At 51.0% G+C, this 15,954-nt stretch overlaps 1 protein-coding gene across 2 annotated transcripts in view; it reads right to left on the bottom strand.

The window, feature by feature from the left end:
- Positions 1-15,954, bottom strand: part of slc15a2 (solute carrier family 15 member 2) — a 111,886-nt gene that overhangs the window by 86,250 nt on the left and 9,682 nt on the right. For both annotated transcript variants that reach the window (XM_059647527.1, XM_059647528.1), the window contains 2 exons: positions 14,638-14,725; positions 8,764-8,905 (listed from right to left, as the gene is read on the bottom strand). In XM_059647527.1, coding sequence (XP_059503510.1) covers positions 8,764-8,905; positions 14,638-14,725 — 230 coding nt within the window. The remainder of the gene's footprint in view (positions 1-8,763; positions 8,906-14,637; positions 14,726-15,954) is intronic.

Raw genomic sequence — 15,954 nt, 5'->3', positions numbered from 1 at the left:
CAACTGGGACAAGACCAAGATCCTGGGACAAGCGAAGCAGAGACAGGAACAGGAGTTCCTGGAAGTCTGGTACTCCACAAAGAAAGCCATCAACAAACACATAGAACTCAATCCCAAATACACTCCATTGTGAAGACAAACCAGAAGTGAGGTAATCCAACTCAATATTCTCCACAGTTTAAATAACAGGCGGGAAAACACAATGACGGTTCATCGGAGGCTACACTGATGATGTTACCCAGCACGGTAATGAAATGTCTGAGGAAGAACAAACCAGCTCGGCGAGACAACCGTCCATGACATCCACAACCCAAGCTACAAATTGACTCCAAAATCTTAGATATTTGCTCTTCTATTTCCCCCTGACTGGTGGGAGTCTAAACTTCACTCCCTGCAGTGTGACTGAACTTTAGTTGTTTCTTATGTCAATCGATACAACCTTATGGTTGCCACGTTACCAAAAGGATGTGGATGCTTTGGAGAGGGTGCAGAGGAGATTCACCAGGGTGTTGCCTGGTATGGAGGGCGCTAGCTATGAAGAGAGGTTGAGTAGAATAGGATTATTTTCATTAGAAAGACAGAGATTGAGGGGGACCTGATTGAGGTCTACAAAATCATGAGGGGTATAGACAGGGTGGATAGCAAGAAGCTTTTTCACAGAGTCGGGGACTCAGTTACTAGGGGTCATGAGTTCAAAGTGAGAGGAGGAAAGTTTTGGGGAGATATGTGTGGAAAGTTCTTTACACAGAGGGTGGTGGGTGCCTGGAGCGCGTTGCCAGCGGAGGTGGTAGACGCAGACACGTTAGCGTCTTTTAAGATGTATCTGGACAGGTACATGGATGGACAGGGAGTAAAGGGAATACAGACCCCTAGAAAATAGATGACAGGTTTAGACAGAGGATCTCAATCAGCACAGGCTTGGAAGGCCGAAGGACCTGTTCCTGTTCTGTAATTTTCTTTGTTGTTCTTTGTTTATTTGAAGACGCTTCAAGCATGACATTCCACTTCATTGCTGTAAATTTTTTTTGATCAAAATTGTCAGCAAACCTTTCTGTTGTATCTTGTCTAAAAACCCTGTAACTGGCACCATTGAGCTGCCCTGCATTAGGGCATCGTGGAACATTGAAATGGGAGGCTAACATTTATTTCTTTGGGGCAGCACGGTGGCTCAGTGGTTAACACTGCAGTCTCACAGCGCCAGGGACCCGGGTTCAATTCCAGCCTTGATTGGCTGTCTTTGTGGAGTTTGCACATTCTCCCCGTGTCTGCGTGGGTTTCCTCTGGATGCTCCGGTTTCCTCCCACAGTCCAAAGATATGCAGGTGAGGTGGATCGGCCATGCTAAATTGCCCGTAGTGTTCAGGGGTGAGTGGGTTATAGGGGGATGGGTCTGGGTGGGATGCTTCAAGGGGCGGTGTGGACTTGTTGGGCTGAAGGGCCTGTTTCCACACTGTAGGGAATCTAATCCAATCTAATCTAATCCAAAAAAAATCAGGAATGGGCCATTCAGCCCTTTGAGTCTGCTCTGCCATTCAATACGATCATGGCTGATCAGAGGGTGTAGGCCCGAAACATGAGCTTTTGTGCTCCTAAGATGCTGCTTGGCGTGCTGTATTCATCCAGCTTCACACTTTGTTATCGCAGCACACTGTTCTCTGTTTACTCAGCACAATTGTTCCTTGTTCCTTCCCGTACCCTATGATCCGTTTAGCCCTCAAAACTACATCTAATTCCTTCTTGAAAACATTTGATGTTTTGCCCTCAACTGCTTTCTGTGACAGAGAATTCCACAGGCTCACTGCTGTCTGGATGAAGAAATTTCTCTTCATCTGAATCTTGTATCCTTGAAGTGTGACTCCTGGTTCTGGACTCCCCAGTCATTGGGAACATCCTTCCTCCGCTTATATTCCTGCAAAAGCTATGATATCATATAGCCATATGTCCCCAACTCATCAGCTTTATTTCCTATATACCTTGGATCACAAACTCTTCATTATTTTCTAACATTTGTCCTCTCTGCTTTCCAGACTACTTCACGATTTTTTTTTGCTTTCTACCTCAGTTTCTGATTTTGTCCCATCTGAAATTGTCCTCAGGATCCTGTCACCCTGCCAAACTAGGTTAAACCCTGCCCAACACCACCCGCAAGCATTCCTGCCACGGTATTTGTTTTCATTGTGGAACCCGATAATGTCTGACTCCTGTAGATGTTTTCCAAACAACCTGTTCACAGATGTTACTACAGATCTCTAGAACAGTGGGACTTGAACCCAAGCCTCCTGTCTCAGCCACAGGATTTGCAATGGATAATTGTCTTGGGTTTTCTCCCTTTGCTTATTCATAGGATCTCTACTGTGTGGAAGCAGGTCATTCAGCCCATTGAGTCCACGTCATCCCTCCGAGGAGCATCCCAACCAAACCTAACCGCTACCCTATCTCTGTATTCCCTACGGCTAATCCACCTAGCCTGCACATCCCTGGTCAGTAAGGCCAACCCACCTGACTTGCACAGTTCTGGGCTGTGGGAGGAAACCAGATCACCCAGAGGAAACCTACGCAGACTCGGGGAGAATGCGCAAACTTCATAGGGACGCCGAGGTTGGAATGGTACCTAGGTCCCTGGTGCTGTAAGGCAGCAGTGCTAACCAGTGCTAACCCAGTGCTAACCATGCCATCCCAGAATAAACACTATCTTTGAGTACAATTTTAAAGGGATAAGTCTTAAGTGGAGGGTCTATAATCATCGGGTCTACATAAATGATTTGGTGGAAAATGTAGTTGATCTAATTCGTAAGTTTGCAGATGATACAAAGATTGGTGGAGTTGTGGATAGTGAAGAAGATTGTCAGAGGATACAACAGGATATCGATCAGTTGGAGGCAGATGAAGTTTAATCTGGACAAATGTGAGGTGGTGCATTTTGGAAGGTCATGTACAGCTGGAAATTATGCAGTGAATGGCAGAACCCTTAGGAATATTGACATGCAGAGGGATCTGGGCATGCAGGTCCATGCATCATTGAAGGTAGTAGCGCAGGAAGATAAGGTAGTAAAAAAGGTCTACGGCATGCTCACCTTTGTTGGAAGGGGCATTGAGTTATAGGACAGGTAAATTATGCAGACATAGTAAGAACTGCCGATGCTGGAGTCAGAAATAACACAGTGTGGAGCTGGATGAACACAGCAGGCCAAGCAGCATCACAGGAGCAGGAAAGCTGACGTCTCGGGTCTAGACCCTTCTTCAGAAAATGCAGCTTTATAGAACTTTATTTAGGCCATACTTGGAATATTGTGTACAGTTCCGGTCACCAAACTACCAGAAGGATGTGGATGCTTTGGAGAGGGTATGGAAAAGGTTCGCCAGGATGTTGCCTAGTTTGGGGGATTTTAATAATGAAGAAAGGTTGGAGAGGCTGGGTTTGTTTTCACTGGAATGCAGGAGGTTGAGGGGTGATCTGATAGGAATTTATAAGATTGTGAATAGAATGAATGAAAAGTATGAGGCTTTTTCCCAGGGCCAGGGCGGTGGGGCGGGGGGGGACGGGGGACGGGGGGTGGGGGGACTCTCAATTACAAGGGAACACAGATTCAAGGTGCGAGGGGGGAATTTAAAAGAGATGTGAGAGGCTGGTTTTTCACATTAATGGTGGTGAGTGCCTGGAACACACTGCCACAGGAAGCAGTGGAAGCAGACACAGTAGTAACATTCAAGAAAAACCAGGATGAATACACGAATAGGAAGGAATAGCGGGATACAGATCCTGGAAGTGACGTCGGTTTTAGCATCAAATGGCAAACTATGTTGGTGCGGGCTTAGAGGGCCGAAAGGCCTGTTCCTGCACTGCATTGTTCTTTGAATTTTCACTATGTGGAGAGACAATAACTTCATGAAGGTGGGGCCGGAGTGCATTTCTGAAATAATCTTGGGAAATGGGTCTTCTCAGTTTCGCCTTTGCCCCTTTGACAAGGTATCAAGAGCAGTCAAAAATTTAGCAAAGGGACCGAAAAAAAATATCAGTGCAACTAATTGCTGGGCTGCTACTGGACACTTCCTCATGATCGAACAGGTGTCAGCAGGAAGTCGAGAACAGTTTGACCAACTCTCCTCTGAATCTTCGCTTGATGAAGTGGAATCAGGAACAGACAGCGGTGCACTGAGTTAATAAAGTGTGAGGCTGGATGAACACAGCAGGCCAAGCAGCATCTCAGGAGCACAAAAGCTGACGTTTCGGGCCTACGCCCTTCATCAGAGAGGGGGATGGGGAGAGGGTTCTGGAATAAATAGGGAGAGAGGGGGAGGCGGACCGAAGATGGAGAGAAAAGAAGATAGGTGGAGAGGAGAGTATAGGTGGGGAGGTAGGGAGGGGATAGGTCAGTCCAGGGAAGACGGACAGGTCAAGAAGGTGGGATGAGGTTAGTAGGTAGGAAATGGAGGTGTGGCTTGAGGTGGGAGGAAGGGATGGGTGACAGGAAGAACAGGTTAGGGAGGCAGAGACAGGTTGGACTGGTTTTGGGATGCAGTGGGTGGAGGGGAAGAGCTGGGTTGGTTGTGTGGTGCAGTGGGGGGAGGGGACGAACTGGGCTGGTTTTGGGATGCGGTGGGGGAAGGGGAGATTTTGAAGCTTGTGAAGTCCACATTGATACCATTGGGCTGCAGGGTTCACAAGCGGAATATGAGTTGCTGTTCCTGCAACCTTCGGGTGGCATCATTGTGGCACTGCAGGAGGCCCATGATGGACATGTCATCTAAAGAATGGGAGGGGGAGTGGAAATGGTTCGCGACGAGGAGGTGTAGTTGTTTATTGCGAACCGAGCAGAGGTGTTCTGCAAAGCAGTCCCCAAGCCTCCGTTTGGTTTCCCCAATGTAGAGGAAGCCACACCAGGTACAATGGATACAATATACCACATTGGCAGATGTGCAGGTGAACCTCTGCTTAATATGGAAAGTCATCTTGGGGCCTGGGATAGGGGTGAGGGAGGAGGTGTGGGGGCAAGTGTAGCATTTCCTCAGTTGCAGGGGAAGGTGCCGGGTGTGGTGGGGTTGGAGGGCAGTGTGGAGCAAACAAGGGAGGCACAGAGAGAGTGGTCTCTCCGGAAAGCAGACAAGGGTGGGGATGGAAAAATGTCTTGGGTGGTGGGGTCGGATTGTAGATGGCGGAAGTGTCGGAGGATGATGCGTTGTATCCGGAGGTTGGTGGGGTGGTATGCGAGAACGAGGGAGATCCTCTTTGGGCGGTTGTGGCGGGGGCGGGGTGTGAGGGATGTGTTGCGGGAAATGCAGGAGACGTGGTCAAGGGCGTTCTCGACCACTGTGGGGGGAAAGTTGCGGTCCTTGAAGAACTTGGACATCTGGGAATTGCGGGAGTGGAATGCCTCATCGTGGGAGCAGATGCGGCGGAAGTGGAGGAATTGGGAATAGGGGATGGAATTTTTGCAGGAGGGTGAGTGGGAGGAGGTGTATTCTTGGTAGGTGTGGGAGTCGGTGGGCTTGAAATGGACATCAGTTACAAGCTGGTTGCCTGAGATGGAGACTGAGAGGTCCAGGAAGGTGAGGGATGTGCTGGAGATGGCCCAGGTGAACTGAAGGTTGGGGAGGAAGGTGTTCGTGAAGTGGATGAACTGTTCGAGCTCCTCTGGGGAGCAAGAGGCGGCGCCAATACAGTCATAATGTAACGGAGGAAGAGGTGGGGTTTGGGGCCTGTGTAGGTGCGGAAGAGGGACTGTTCCACGTAATCTACAAAGAGGCAGGCATAGCTGGGGCCCATGTGGGTGCCCATGGCCACCCCCTTAGTCTGTAGGAAGTGGGAGGAATCGAAAGAGAAGTTGTTGAGGGTGAGGACGAATTCGGCTAGGCGGATGAGGGTGTCGGTGGAGGGGGACTGGTCAGGCCTGTGGGACAGGAAGAAGCGGAGGGTCTTGAGGACATCTGCATGCGGAATACAGATGTAGAACATAGAACATAGAACATAGAACATAGAACATAGAACAGTACAGCACAGAACAGGCCCTTCAGCCCACAATGTTGTGCCGACCATTGATCCTCATGGATGCACCCTCAAATTTCTGTGACCATATGCATGTCCAGCAGTCTCTTAAATGACCCCAATGACCTTGCTTCCACAACTGCTGCTGGCAACGCATTCCATGCTCTCACAACTCTCTGCGTAAAGAACCTGCCTCTGACATCCCCTCTATACTTTCCACCAACCAGCTTAAAACTATGACCCCTCGTGCTAGCCATTTCTGCCCTGGGAAATAGTCTCTGGCTATCGACTCTATCTATGCCTCTCATTATCTTGTATACCTCAATTAGGTCCCCTCTCCTCCTCCTTTTCTCCAATGAAAAGAGACCGAGCTCAGTCAACCTCTCTTCATAAGATAAGCCCTCCAGTCCAGGCAGCATCCTGGTAAACCTCCTCTGAACCCTCTCCAAAGCATCCACATCTTTCCTATAATAGGGCGCCCAGAACTGGACGCAGTATTCCAAGTGCCGTCTAACCAAAGTTTTATAGAGCTGCAACAAGATCTCACGACTCTTAAACTCAATCCCCCTGTTAATGAAAGCCAAAACACCATATGCTTTCTTTACAACCCTGTCCACTTGGGTGGCCATTTTAAGGGATCTATGTATCTGCACACCAAGATCCCTCTGTTCCTCCACGCTGCCAAGAATCCTATCCTTAATCCTGTACTCAGCTTTCAAATTCGACCTTCCAAAATGCATCACCTCGCATTTATCCAGGTTGAACTCCATCTGCCACCTCTCAGCCCATCTCTGCATCCTGTCAATGTCCCGCTGCAGCCTACAACAGCCCTCTACACTGTCAACGACACCTCCGACCTTTGTGTCGTCTGCAAACTTGCTGACCCATCCTTCAATTCCCTCGTCCAAGTCATTAATAAAAATTACAAACAGTAGAGGCCCAAGGACAGAGCCCTGTGGAACTCCACTCACCACTGACTTCCAGGCAGAATATTTTCCTTCTACTACCACTCGCTGTCTTCTGTTGGCCAGCCAATTCTGTATCCAAGCAGCTAAGTTCCCCTGTATCCCATTCCTCCTGACCTTCTGAATGAGCCTTCCATGGGGAACCTTATCAAATGCCTTACTGAAGTCCATATACACCACATCCACAGCTCGACCCTCATCAACCTTCCTAGTCACATCCTCAAAAAACTCGATAAGGTTTGTAAGGCATGACCTACCCCTCACATGTATAGGGACTAGACGTCTCAGTCTCCATCTCAGGCAGCCAGCTTGTAACTGATGTTCAATTCAAGCCCACCGACTCCCACAGCTACCGAGAATACACCTCCTCCCACCCACCCTCCTGCAAAAATTCCATCCCCTATTCCCAATTCCTCCACCTCCGCCGCATCTGCTCCCACGATGAGGCATTCCACTCCCGCACATCCCAGATGTCCAAGTTCTTCAAGGGCTGCAACTTTCCCCCCACAGTGATCGAGAACGCCCTTGACCGCGTCTCCCGCATTTCCCGCAACACATCCCCCACACCCAGCCCCTGCCACAACCGCCCAAAGAGGATCCCCCTCGTTCTCACACACCATCCCACCAACCTCCGGATACAACGCACCATCCTCCGACACTTCCGCCATCTACAATCCGACCCCACCACCCAAGACATTTTTCCATCCCCACCCTTGTCTGCTTTCCGGAGAGACCACTCTCTCCGTGACTCCCTTGTTCACACCACACTGCCCTCCAACCCCACCACACCCAGCACCTTCCCCTGCAACCGCAGGAAATGCTACACTTGCTCCCATACCTCCTCCCTCACCCCTATCCCAGGCCCCCAAGATGACTTTCCATATTAAGCAGAGGTTCACCTGCACATCTGCCAATTTGGTATACTGCATCCACTGTACCCGGTGTGGCTTCCTCTACATTAGGGAAACCAAGCGGAGGCTTGGGGACCACTTTGCAGAACACCTCCGCTCGGTTCACAATAAACAACTGCACCTCCCAGTCGCAAACCATTTCCACTCCCCCTCCCATTCTTTAGATGACATGTCCATCATGGGCCTCCAGCAGTGCCACAATGATGCCACCCGAAGGTTGCAGGAACAGCAACTCATATTCCGCTTGTGAACCCTGCAGCCCAATGGTATCAATGTGGACTTCACAAGCTTCAAAATCTCCCCTTCCCCCACCGCATCCCAAGACCAGCCCAGTTTGTCCCCTCCCCCCACTGCACCACACAACCAGCCCAGCTCTTCCCCTCCACCCACTGCATCCCAAAACCAGCCCAGCCTGTCTCTGCCTCCCTAACCTGTTCTTCCTCTCACCCATCCCTTCCTCCCACCCCAAGCCGCACCTCCATCTCCTACCTACTAACCTCATCCCACCTCCTTGACCTGTCCGTCTTCCCTGGACTGACCTATCCCCTCCCTACCTCCCCACCTATACTCTCTCCACCTATCTTCTTTTCTCTCCATCTTCGGTCCGCCTCCCCCTCTCTCCCTATTTATTCCAGAACCCTCTCCCCATCCCCATCTCTGATGAAGGGTCTAGGCCCGAAACGTCAGCTTTTGTGCTCCTGAGATGCTGCTGGGCCTGCTGTGTTCATCCAGCCTCACACTTTATTATCTTGGATTCTCCAGCATCTGCAGTTCCCATTATCTCTCAGCGGCGCACTGAGTGTTAGCTGCAGTGAAAAGCATGGTTAAAGGAAACAGGGGGTTCACATCATCACAAAACAGGAAATGGAAAAACGGCGACTTATTTGAACAAAATGCCAACTCACTTGAACTTTCCCAGCCAGGAGTCAGCAATGACAGCTCCAAGGACCGGTGTGAAATAGGCCAATCCAGAAAAGGCATGGTAGATGGCAGTGGATAGATCATCATCCCAATGAAGGAAGTTTGTAAAATACAAGGTGAGGATAGCTGCAATGGAATCAACATGAGAAAGTAAGAAACCGAGGAATGGAAACAGGACTTTTTGTCAATCAAACCTACGTCTTCTACAGAATACAAACCGAGTTATGTGGTGGGCATGCTTAGGAAGCTTGGAACCTCACAGGCAAAGCAGTCTGTTGAGTGGCATCCCAACCACCACCTTTTACTTTCATACTCAGTACTACGGACGCTTAGTAGCAGCAGTGCGTTCTACTTACAAGGTGCACTGCAGCAACTCACCGAGGCTTAATTTCCAAGCCTACCCTCCACCATGAAAGAAAAGGTCTGTAAACCCATGGAGTGCCACCATCTGCAAGTTCTCCTCGAAGTCACATGCCATACTGACCTAGAATAACCTGACTGCTCCTTCGCTGTGACTGGGTCAAAATCCCGTCAACTTCCTCCCTACCAGTGCTGTGGGGTTATCTAACCCGCATGGACTGCAGCGGTTCAAGAAGGCACCTTCCAGGGCAAGTAGGGGGAGGCAATAAATGCTGGCCAGCCAGCAAGGCCCACAGGCCATGAGTGAATAATGAGAATAAAAGTCAGAATCAATTCCACGCCCCCGAGTGCCTCTGGATTACCCAGTCACCAGGCTACCCAAGCTTTCTTCAAAGAGAATGGGAACTGCAGATGTGGACCTGGATGAACGCAGCAGGCCAAGCAGCATCTTAGGAGCACAAAAACCGACGTTTCGGGCCGAGACCCTTCATCAGAAAAGGGGGATAGGAAGAGGATTCTGAAATAAATACGGAGATGGGGGAGGCGGACCGAAGATGGATAGAGGAGAAGATAGTTGGAGAGGAGAGTATAGGTGGGGAGGTAGGGAGCGGATAGGTCAGTCCAGGGAGGACAGACAGGTCAAGGGGGCGGGAGGAGGATAGTAGGTAGGAAATGGAGGTGTGTCTTGAGGTGGGAGGAGGGGATAGGTGAGAGGAAGAACAGGTTAGGGAGGCGGGGACGAGCTGGGCTGGTTTTGGGATGTAGTGGGGGAAGGGGAGATTTTGAAGCTTGTGAAATCCACATTGATACCATTGGGCTGCAGGGTTCCCAAGCGGAATATGAGTTGCTGTTCCTGAAACCTATGGGTGGCATCATTGTGGCACTGCAGGATGCCCAGGATGAACGTATCGTCTAAGGAATGGGAGGAGGAGTTGAAATGGTTCTCGACTGGGAGTTGCAGTTGTTTATTGTGAACCAAGCGTAGATGTTCTGCAAAATGGTCCCCAAGCCTCTGCCTGGTTTCCCCAATGTAGAGGAAGCCACACGGGGCACAGTGGATGCAGTATACCACATTGGCGGATGTGCAGGTGAACATCTGCTTGATGTGGAACATCATCTTGGGGCCTGGGATGGGGGTGAGGGAGGTGGTGTGGGGGCAGGTGTAGCATTTCCTGCGGTTGCAGGGGAAGGTGCTGGGTGTGGTGGGGTTGGAGGGCAGTGTGGAGCGGACAAGGGAGTCCCGAAGAGAGTGGTCTCTCCGGAAGGCAGACAAGGGTTGGGGTGGAAAAATGTCTTTAGTGGTGGGGTCGGATTGTAGATGGCGGAAGTGTCGGAGGATGATGCGTTGTATCCGGAGGTTGGTGGGGTGGTATGTGAGGACGAGGGGGATTCTCTTTGGGCAGGTATTGCCAGGGCGGGTTGTTGGGGATGAGTTGTGGAAAATGAGGGAGACATAGTCGAGGGTGTTCTTGACCACTGCGGGTGCAGGGGTGGAGGGGGGTTGCAGTTGCAGCCCTTGAAGAACGAGGACAACTGGGATGTACGGGAGTGGAATGGGAGCAGATGCGGTGAAGGTGAAGGAATTGAGAATAGGGGATGGAATTTTTGCAGGAAGCTAGGTGGGAGGTGGTGTATTCTAGGTAGCTGTGGGAGTCAGTGGGCTTGAAATGGATATCGGTTTGTAGGTGGTAGCCTGAGATGGAGACAGAAAGGTTCAGGAGGGTGAGGGATGTGTTTGAGATGGTCCAGGTGAACTTGAGATTGGGGTGGAAGGTGTTGGTGAAATGAATGAACTGTTCGAGCTCCCCTTGGGAGCATCAGGCGGTGCCGAATCAGTCATCAATGTAACGGATGAAGAGGTGGGGTTTGGGGCCAGTGTAGGTGTGAAAGAGGGACTGTTCCACATAACCTACAAAGAGGCAGGCATAGCTTGGTACCCATGGCCACCCGCTTTGACCGTAGAAAGTGGGAGGAATTGAAAGAGAAGTTGTTGGGGGTGAGGACGAGTTCGGCGAGGCGGATGAGGGTGTCGGTGGAGGGGGACTGGTCGGGTCTGTGGGACAGGAAGAAGTGGGGAGCCTTTAGGCCATCTGCATGAGGAATGCAGGTGTATAGGGACTGGACATTCATGGTGAAAATGAGGTGTTTGGGACCGAGGAATTGGAAGTTCTGGAGGAGGTTTAGTGCATGGGTGCTGTCATGGACGTAGGTAGGGAGTTCCTGGACCAAGGGAGAGAAAATGGAGTCCAGATAGATGGGGATGAGTTTGGTGGAGCAGGAGCAGTCGGAGACAATAGGTCGACCAGGGCAGGCGGGTTTGTGGATTTTGGGAAGGAGATAGAAGCGGGCCGTGCAGGGTTGGGGAACAATGAGGTTGAGGTTGCGCTGATGCTGACAGAACTTCACCCACTGCCAATGCCAGCGACTCTCCGCCCACTGGCGAGGCAACCCTGCCCACAACCGACGACCACATCGCTCCGCCCGTAGCCTCCACAGCCAGCTACCCCAGAGGAGACAGCCACACTCTGCCCTGCCAAATATTCACCATCCCCTTAGGCCTCCCATGGACAGAAGACAAGCGGTCAGTCCTCAGCAAGGGGCACACCTTTGTCCACCACCACCCACACATCAACGAATATGACTCACATCTGGACATCGAGCAGTTTTTCCGCCGCCTCCGCCTCCACGCTTACTTCTTTAACCGGGAGCCTAACCCTCCCTCCACTGACCCCTTCACCCGCTTCCAACACAAGTCCTCCTCCTGGACACCACCCCCAGGCCTCCTACCTTCCCTCAACCTCTTCATCTCCAACTGCTATCGAGACATTAACCGCCTCAACCTCTCCACCGCTCTCACCCACTCCAACCTCTCCCCTGCAGAACGGGCAGCCCTCCGCTCCCTCCGGTCCAACCCCAACATCACCATCAAACCCGCAGACAAGGGAGGCACAGTGGTAGTATGGTGCACTGACCTCTGTATCGCCGAGGCCAGACGCCAACTCTCCGACACCACTTCCAACCGCCCCCTCGATCGTGGCCCACCCCCAAGCACCAAACCATTCATAATCTCATCAACTCAGGTGACCTCCCACCCACAGCCTCCAACCTCATTGTTCCTCAACCCTACACCGCCCGCTTCTATCTCCTTCCCAAAATCCACAAAACTGCCTGCCCTGGTCGACCCACTGTCTCCACCTGCTGCTGCCCCACCGAACTCATCTCCACCTATCTGGACTCCATTTTCTCCCCCTTGGTCTAAGAACTCCCTACCTACGTCCGTGACACCACCCGCGCCCTCCACCTCCTCCAGAACTTCCAATTCCCCGGTCCCCAACACCTCATTTTCACCATGGGCGTCCAGTCCCGATATGCCTGCATTCCCCATGCAGATGGCCTTAAGGCCCTCCGCTTCTTCCTGTCCTGCAGACCCGACCAGTCCTTCTCCACCGACACCCTCATCCGCCTAGCCGAACTCGTCCTCACCCTCAACATCTTCTCTTTCGATTCCTCCCACTACCTACAGACCAAGGGGGTGGCCATGGCTACCTGGAACCGCCCAAGCTATGCCTGCCTCTTTGTAGGTTATGTGGAACAGTCCCTCTTTCACAACTACACTGGCCCTAAACACCACCTCTTCCTTTGTTACATTGATGACTGTATCGGCGCCGCCTCATGCTTCCAAGCGGAGCTTGAACAGTTCATCCATTTCACCAACACCTTCCACCCCAACCTCAAGTTCACCTGGACCATCTCCAACACATCCCTTACCTTCCTGGACCTTTCTGTCTCCATCTCAGGCTACCACCTACAAACCGATATCCATTTTAGGCCCACCGACTCCCACAGCTACCTAAAATACACCTCCTCCCACCCACCTTCCGGCAAAAATTCCATCCCCATTCCGAATTCCTTCGTCTCCGCCGCATCTGCTCCCAGGATGAGGCATTCAACTCTCGCACATCCCAGATGTGCTCGTTCTTCAAGGGCCGCAACTTCCCCCCCGCAGTGGTCGAGGATGCCCACGACCGGTTCTCCCACAATTCCCACAACACATCCCTCACATCCCACCCTGGCACTGATCGCCAAAAGAGAATCCCCCTAGTCCTCACATACCACCCCACCAACCTCCGGATACAACGCGTCATCCTCCGACACTTCCGCCATCTACAATCCGACCCCACCACCCAAGACATTTTTCCATCCCCACCCTTGTCTGCCTTCCGGAGAGACCACTCTCTCGCGACTCCCTTGACGGCTCCACACTCCCCCCACAACCCCACCACACCCGGCACTTTCCCCTGCAGCCGCAGGAAGTGCGACACCTGCCCCCACACCTCCTCCCTCACCCCTATCCCAGGCCCCAAGATGACTTTCCACATCAAACAGATGTTCACCTGCACATCTGTCAATGTAGTATACTGCATCCGCTGTGCCCCGTGTGGCTTCCTCTACATTGGGGAAACCAAGCGGAGGCTTGGGGACTGCTTTGCAGAACACCTCTGCTCGGTTCGCAGTAAACAACTGCACCTCCCAGTTGCGAACCATTTTAACCCCCCCTCCCATTCCTTAGATGATATGTCTATCCTGGGCCTCCTGCAGTGCCATAATGATGCCACCCGAAGGTTGCAGGAACAGCAAATCATATTCCGATTGGGAAACCTGCAGCCCAATGGTATCAATGTGGATTTCACCAGCTTCAAAATCTCCCCCTGCCCCCGCACTGCATCCCAAAACCAGCCCGGCTCGTCCCTGCCTGACTAACCTGTTCTTCCTCTCACCCATCCCCTCCTCCCACCTCAAGTCGCACCTCCATTTCCTACCTACTAACCTCATCCCACCCCCTTGACCTGTCCGTCCTCCCCGGACTGACCTATCCCCTCCCTATCTCCCCACCTTTACTCTCCTCTCCACCTATCTTCTCCTCTTTCCATCATCGGTCCGCCTCCCCCTCTCTCCCTATTTATTCCAGAACCCTCTCCCCATCCCCCTTTTCTGATGAAGGGTCTAGGCCTGAAACATCAGCTTTTGTGCTCCTAAGATGCTGCTTGGCTTGCTGTGTTCATCCAAGCTTTCTTCAATCCCATTTTAGAAACTGGATTAAAACAAGAAAAGTAGGGATCCGACTGGTACCATTCTAGGACATGGGTGGCATGGTGGCTCAGTGGTTAGTATTGCTGCCACGTAGTGCCAGGCACGTGGGTTCAATCCCAGCCTTGGTAACCTTCTGTGTGGAGTCTTCACATTTTCACATGGCTTCCCTCCAGGTGCTCTGGTTTCCTCCCACAGCCCAAAAATGTGCAGGTTAGTTGGATTGGTTATGCTAAATGAGTGTGGGGTAGGGAGGACAGGTCTGGGTGGCATGCTCTGCACAGTCAGTGTGGACTTGAAGGGCCACATGGCCTGCTTCCACACTGCATGATGCCAGCCATATGGAGCTCCATCTGCAACTCACAGGACAAGGATTGCTTTTTGGAAAAAAGCATGAATATCAAACATACCTTTCATGCCATAGTAGGAGAAGCGTTCACAGAATTCGTTCAACACAACAAATACAATGCTCAGCGGGTAATTGGTTCCACATAGTCTCTGTAGGAGGCAAATGATGGCAGTTTTCAAAGGAATTGCATTACATTAAAGAAATACATTGGTTAGTCAACTGCTGCACAACATTGCAAGGTTTGAGCAGCAGTTCAATTTCTAGCACATATGCCTCTAAGTCATTACATTCAAGACCCACTCAAAATATATGTGTCTCAGTGCCTTCTTTTCTCAGGTGTTTCCTGCATGAAATACAAACTGTCAGTCCCTGTGTATTAGGCAGGGATACAAAACTATTTATGAAAGACACAAAGTTGCTGATTAATTGAAAATACATTGAGCCACTGTGAGTCAGTGTGTCAGATTGTGTCGATGAATGCCCAGTGCCTTTAATGCTCGTTAGCAGCAGTGTTTACAATCTATAGGATGCACTGCAGCAAGTTACCAATATTCTTTCGACAGCACCTTCCAAATCTGAAACCTCTATCATTTAGGAGGACAAGGCCAGCAGATCCATGGGACACTACAGGATCCTGTCCATTTCCTTTCTAGCCGCATGACCCTAATAGATCCATGCGTGGTAGTGACTTCCAGTCAATGCTGCGTTGATGCCAATCGCACTGCATGGAACATGGGAACAGCTGTGCACATGCAGATTAGAGGGAGCATTGCCTGCAAGTTCCCTTTCAAGCCATGCACCAGCCTGACCTGGAAATAGGCCAGCATTACTTCATTGTCGGTGAGACAAAATTCTGCAATGCCCACCCACCCCGCTAACTAACAGCACCTACATCGAATCAACTGCAGTGGTTCAAGAAGGCAGCTCATCATCACCCTTTGAGGGGCAAATAGGGACAGGCAAGACATGCTGACTCCGCCTGTGATGCCCACATTCCATAAATAATTTATGAAACAATAGTGATCAGAACATTTCAGGTATGGCAGGTCTTGCAAACTGTGACTTACAACTGTGCCAAAATTTCAAGGTTGGCTGGATGGAGGTGGTAATGGTTGCCATATAGTTCAGACTGATTCCTGACAAGCGGGCTGATCTTGAGCACATCACCAGGACAGTTTTGATTTTAGTTGTTGGGATTTTATGTTAGTCAGTCATTGTAGGACAGGCACTGCCTAGCCCTCCATTACTTTTCAGAATATTGGAGTCAGAAGTACGGGGACTATGGTGCGGGGCATGCAGGTCTGGCCAAATTTGCAGGCAGTTATAGCGTGGCTTCCATGAGCTCAGGGAAAGGAAAACTTTTAAAGCAACAGGAGGA

Source organism: Stegostoma tigrinum, chromosome 7 (assembly GCF_030684315.1).
Source record: "Stegostoma tigrinum isolate sSteTig4 chromosome 7, sSteTig4.hap1, whole genome shotgun sequence".
Classification (NCBI taxonomy): Eukaryota; Metazoa; Chordata; class Chondrichthyes; order Orectolobiformes; family Stegostomatidae; genus Stegostoma; species Stegostoma tigrinum.
Note: the sequence above shows the minus strand (reverse complement) of the source record. Positions and strands in the feature narration are given on the sequence as shown.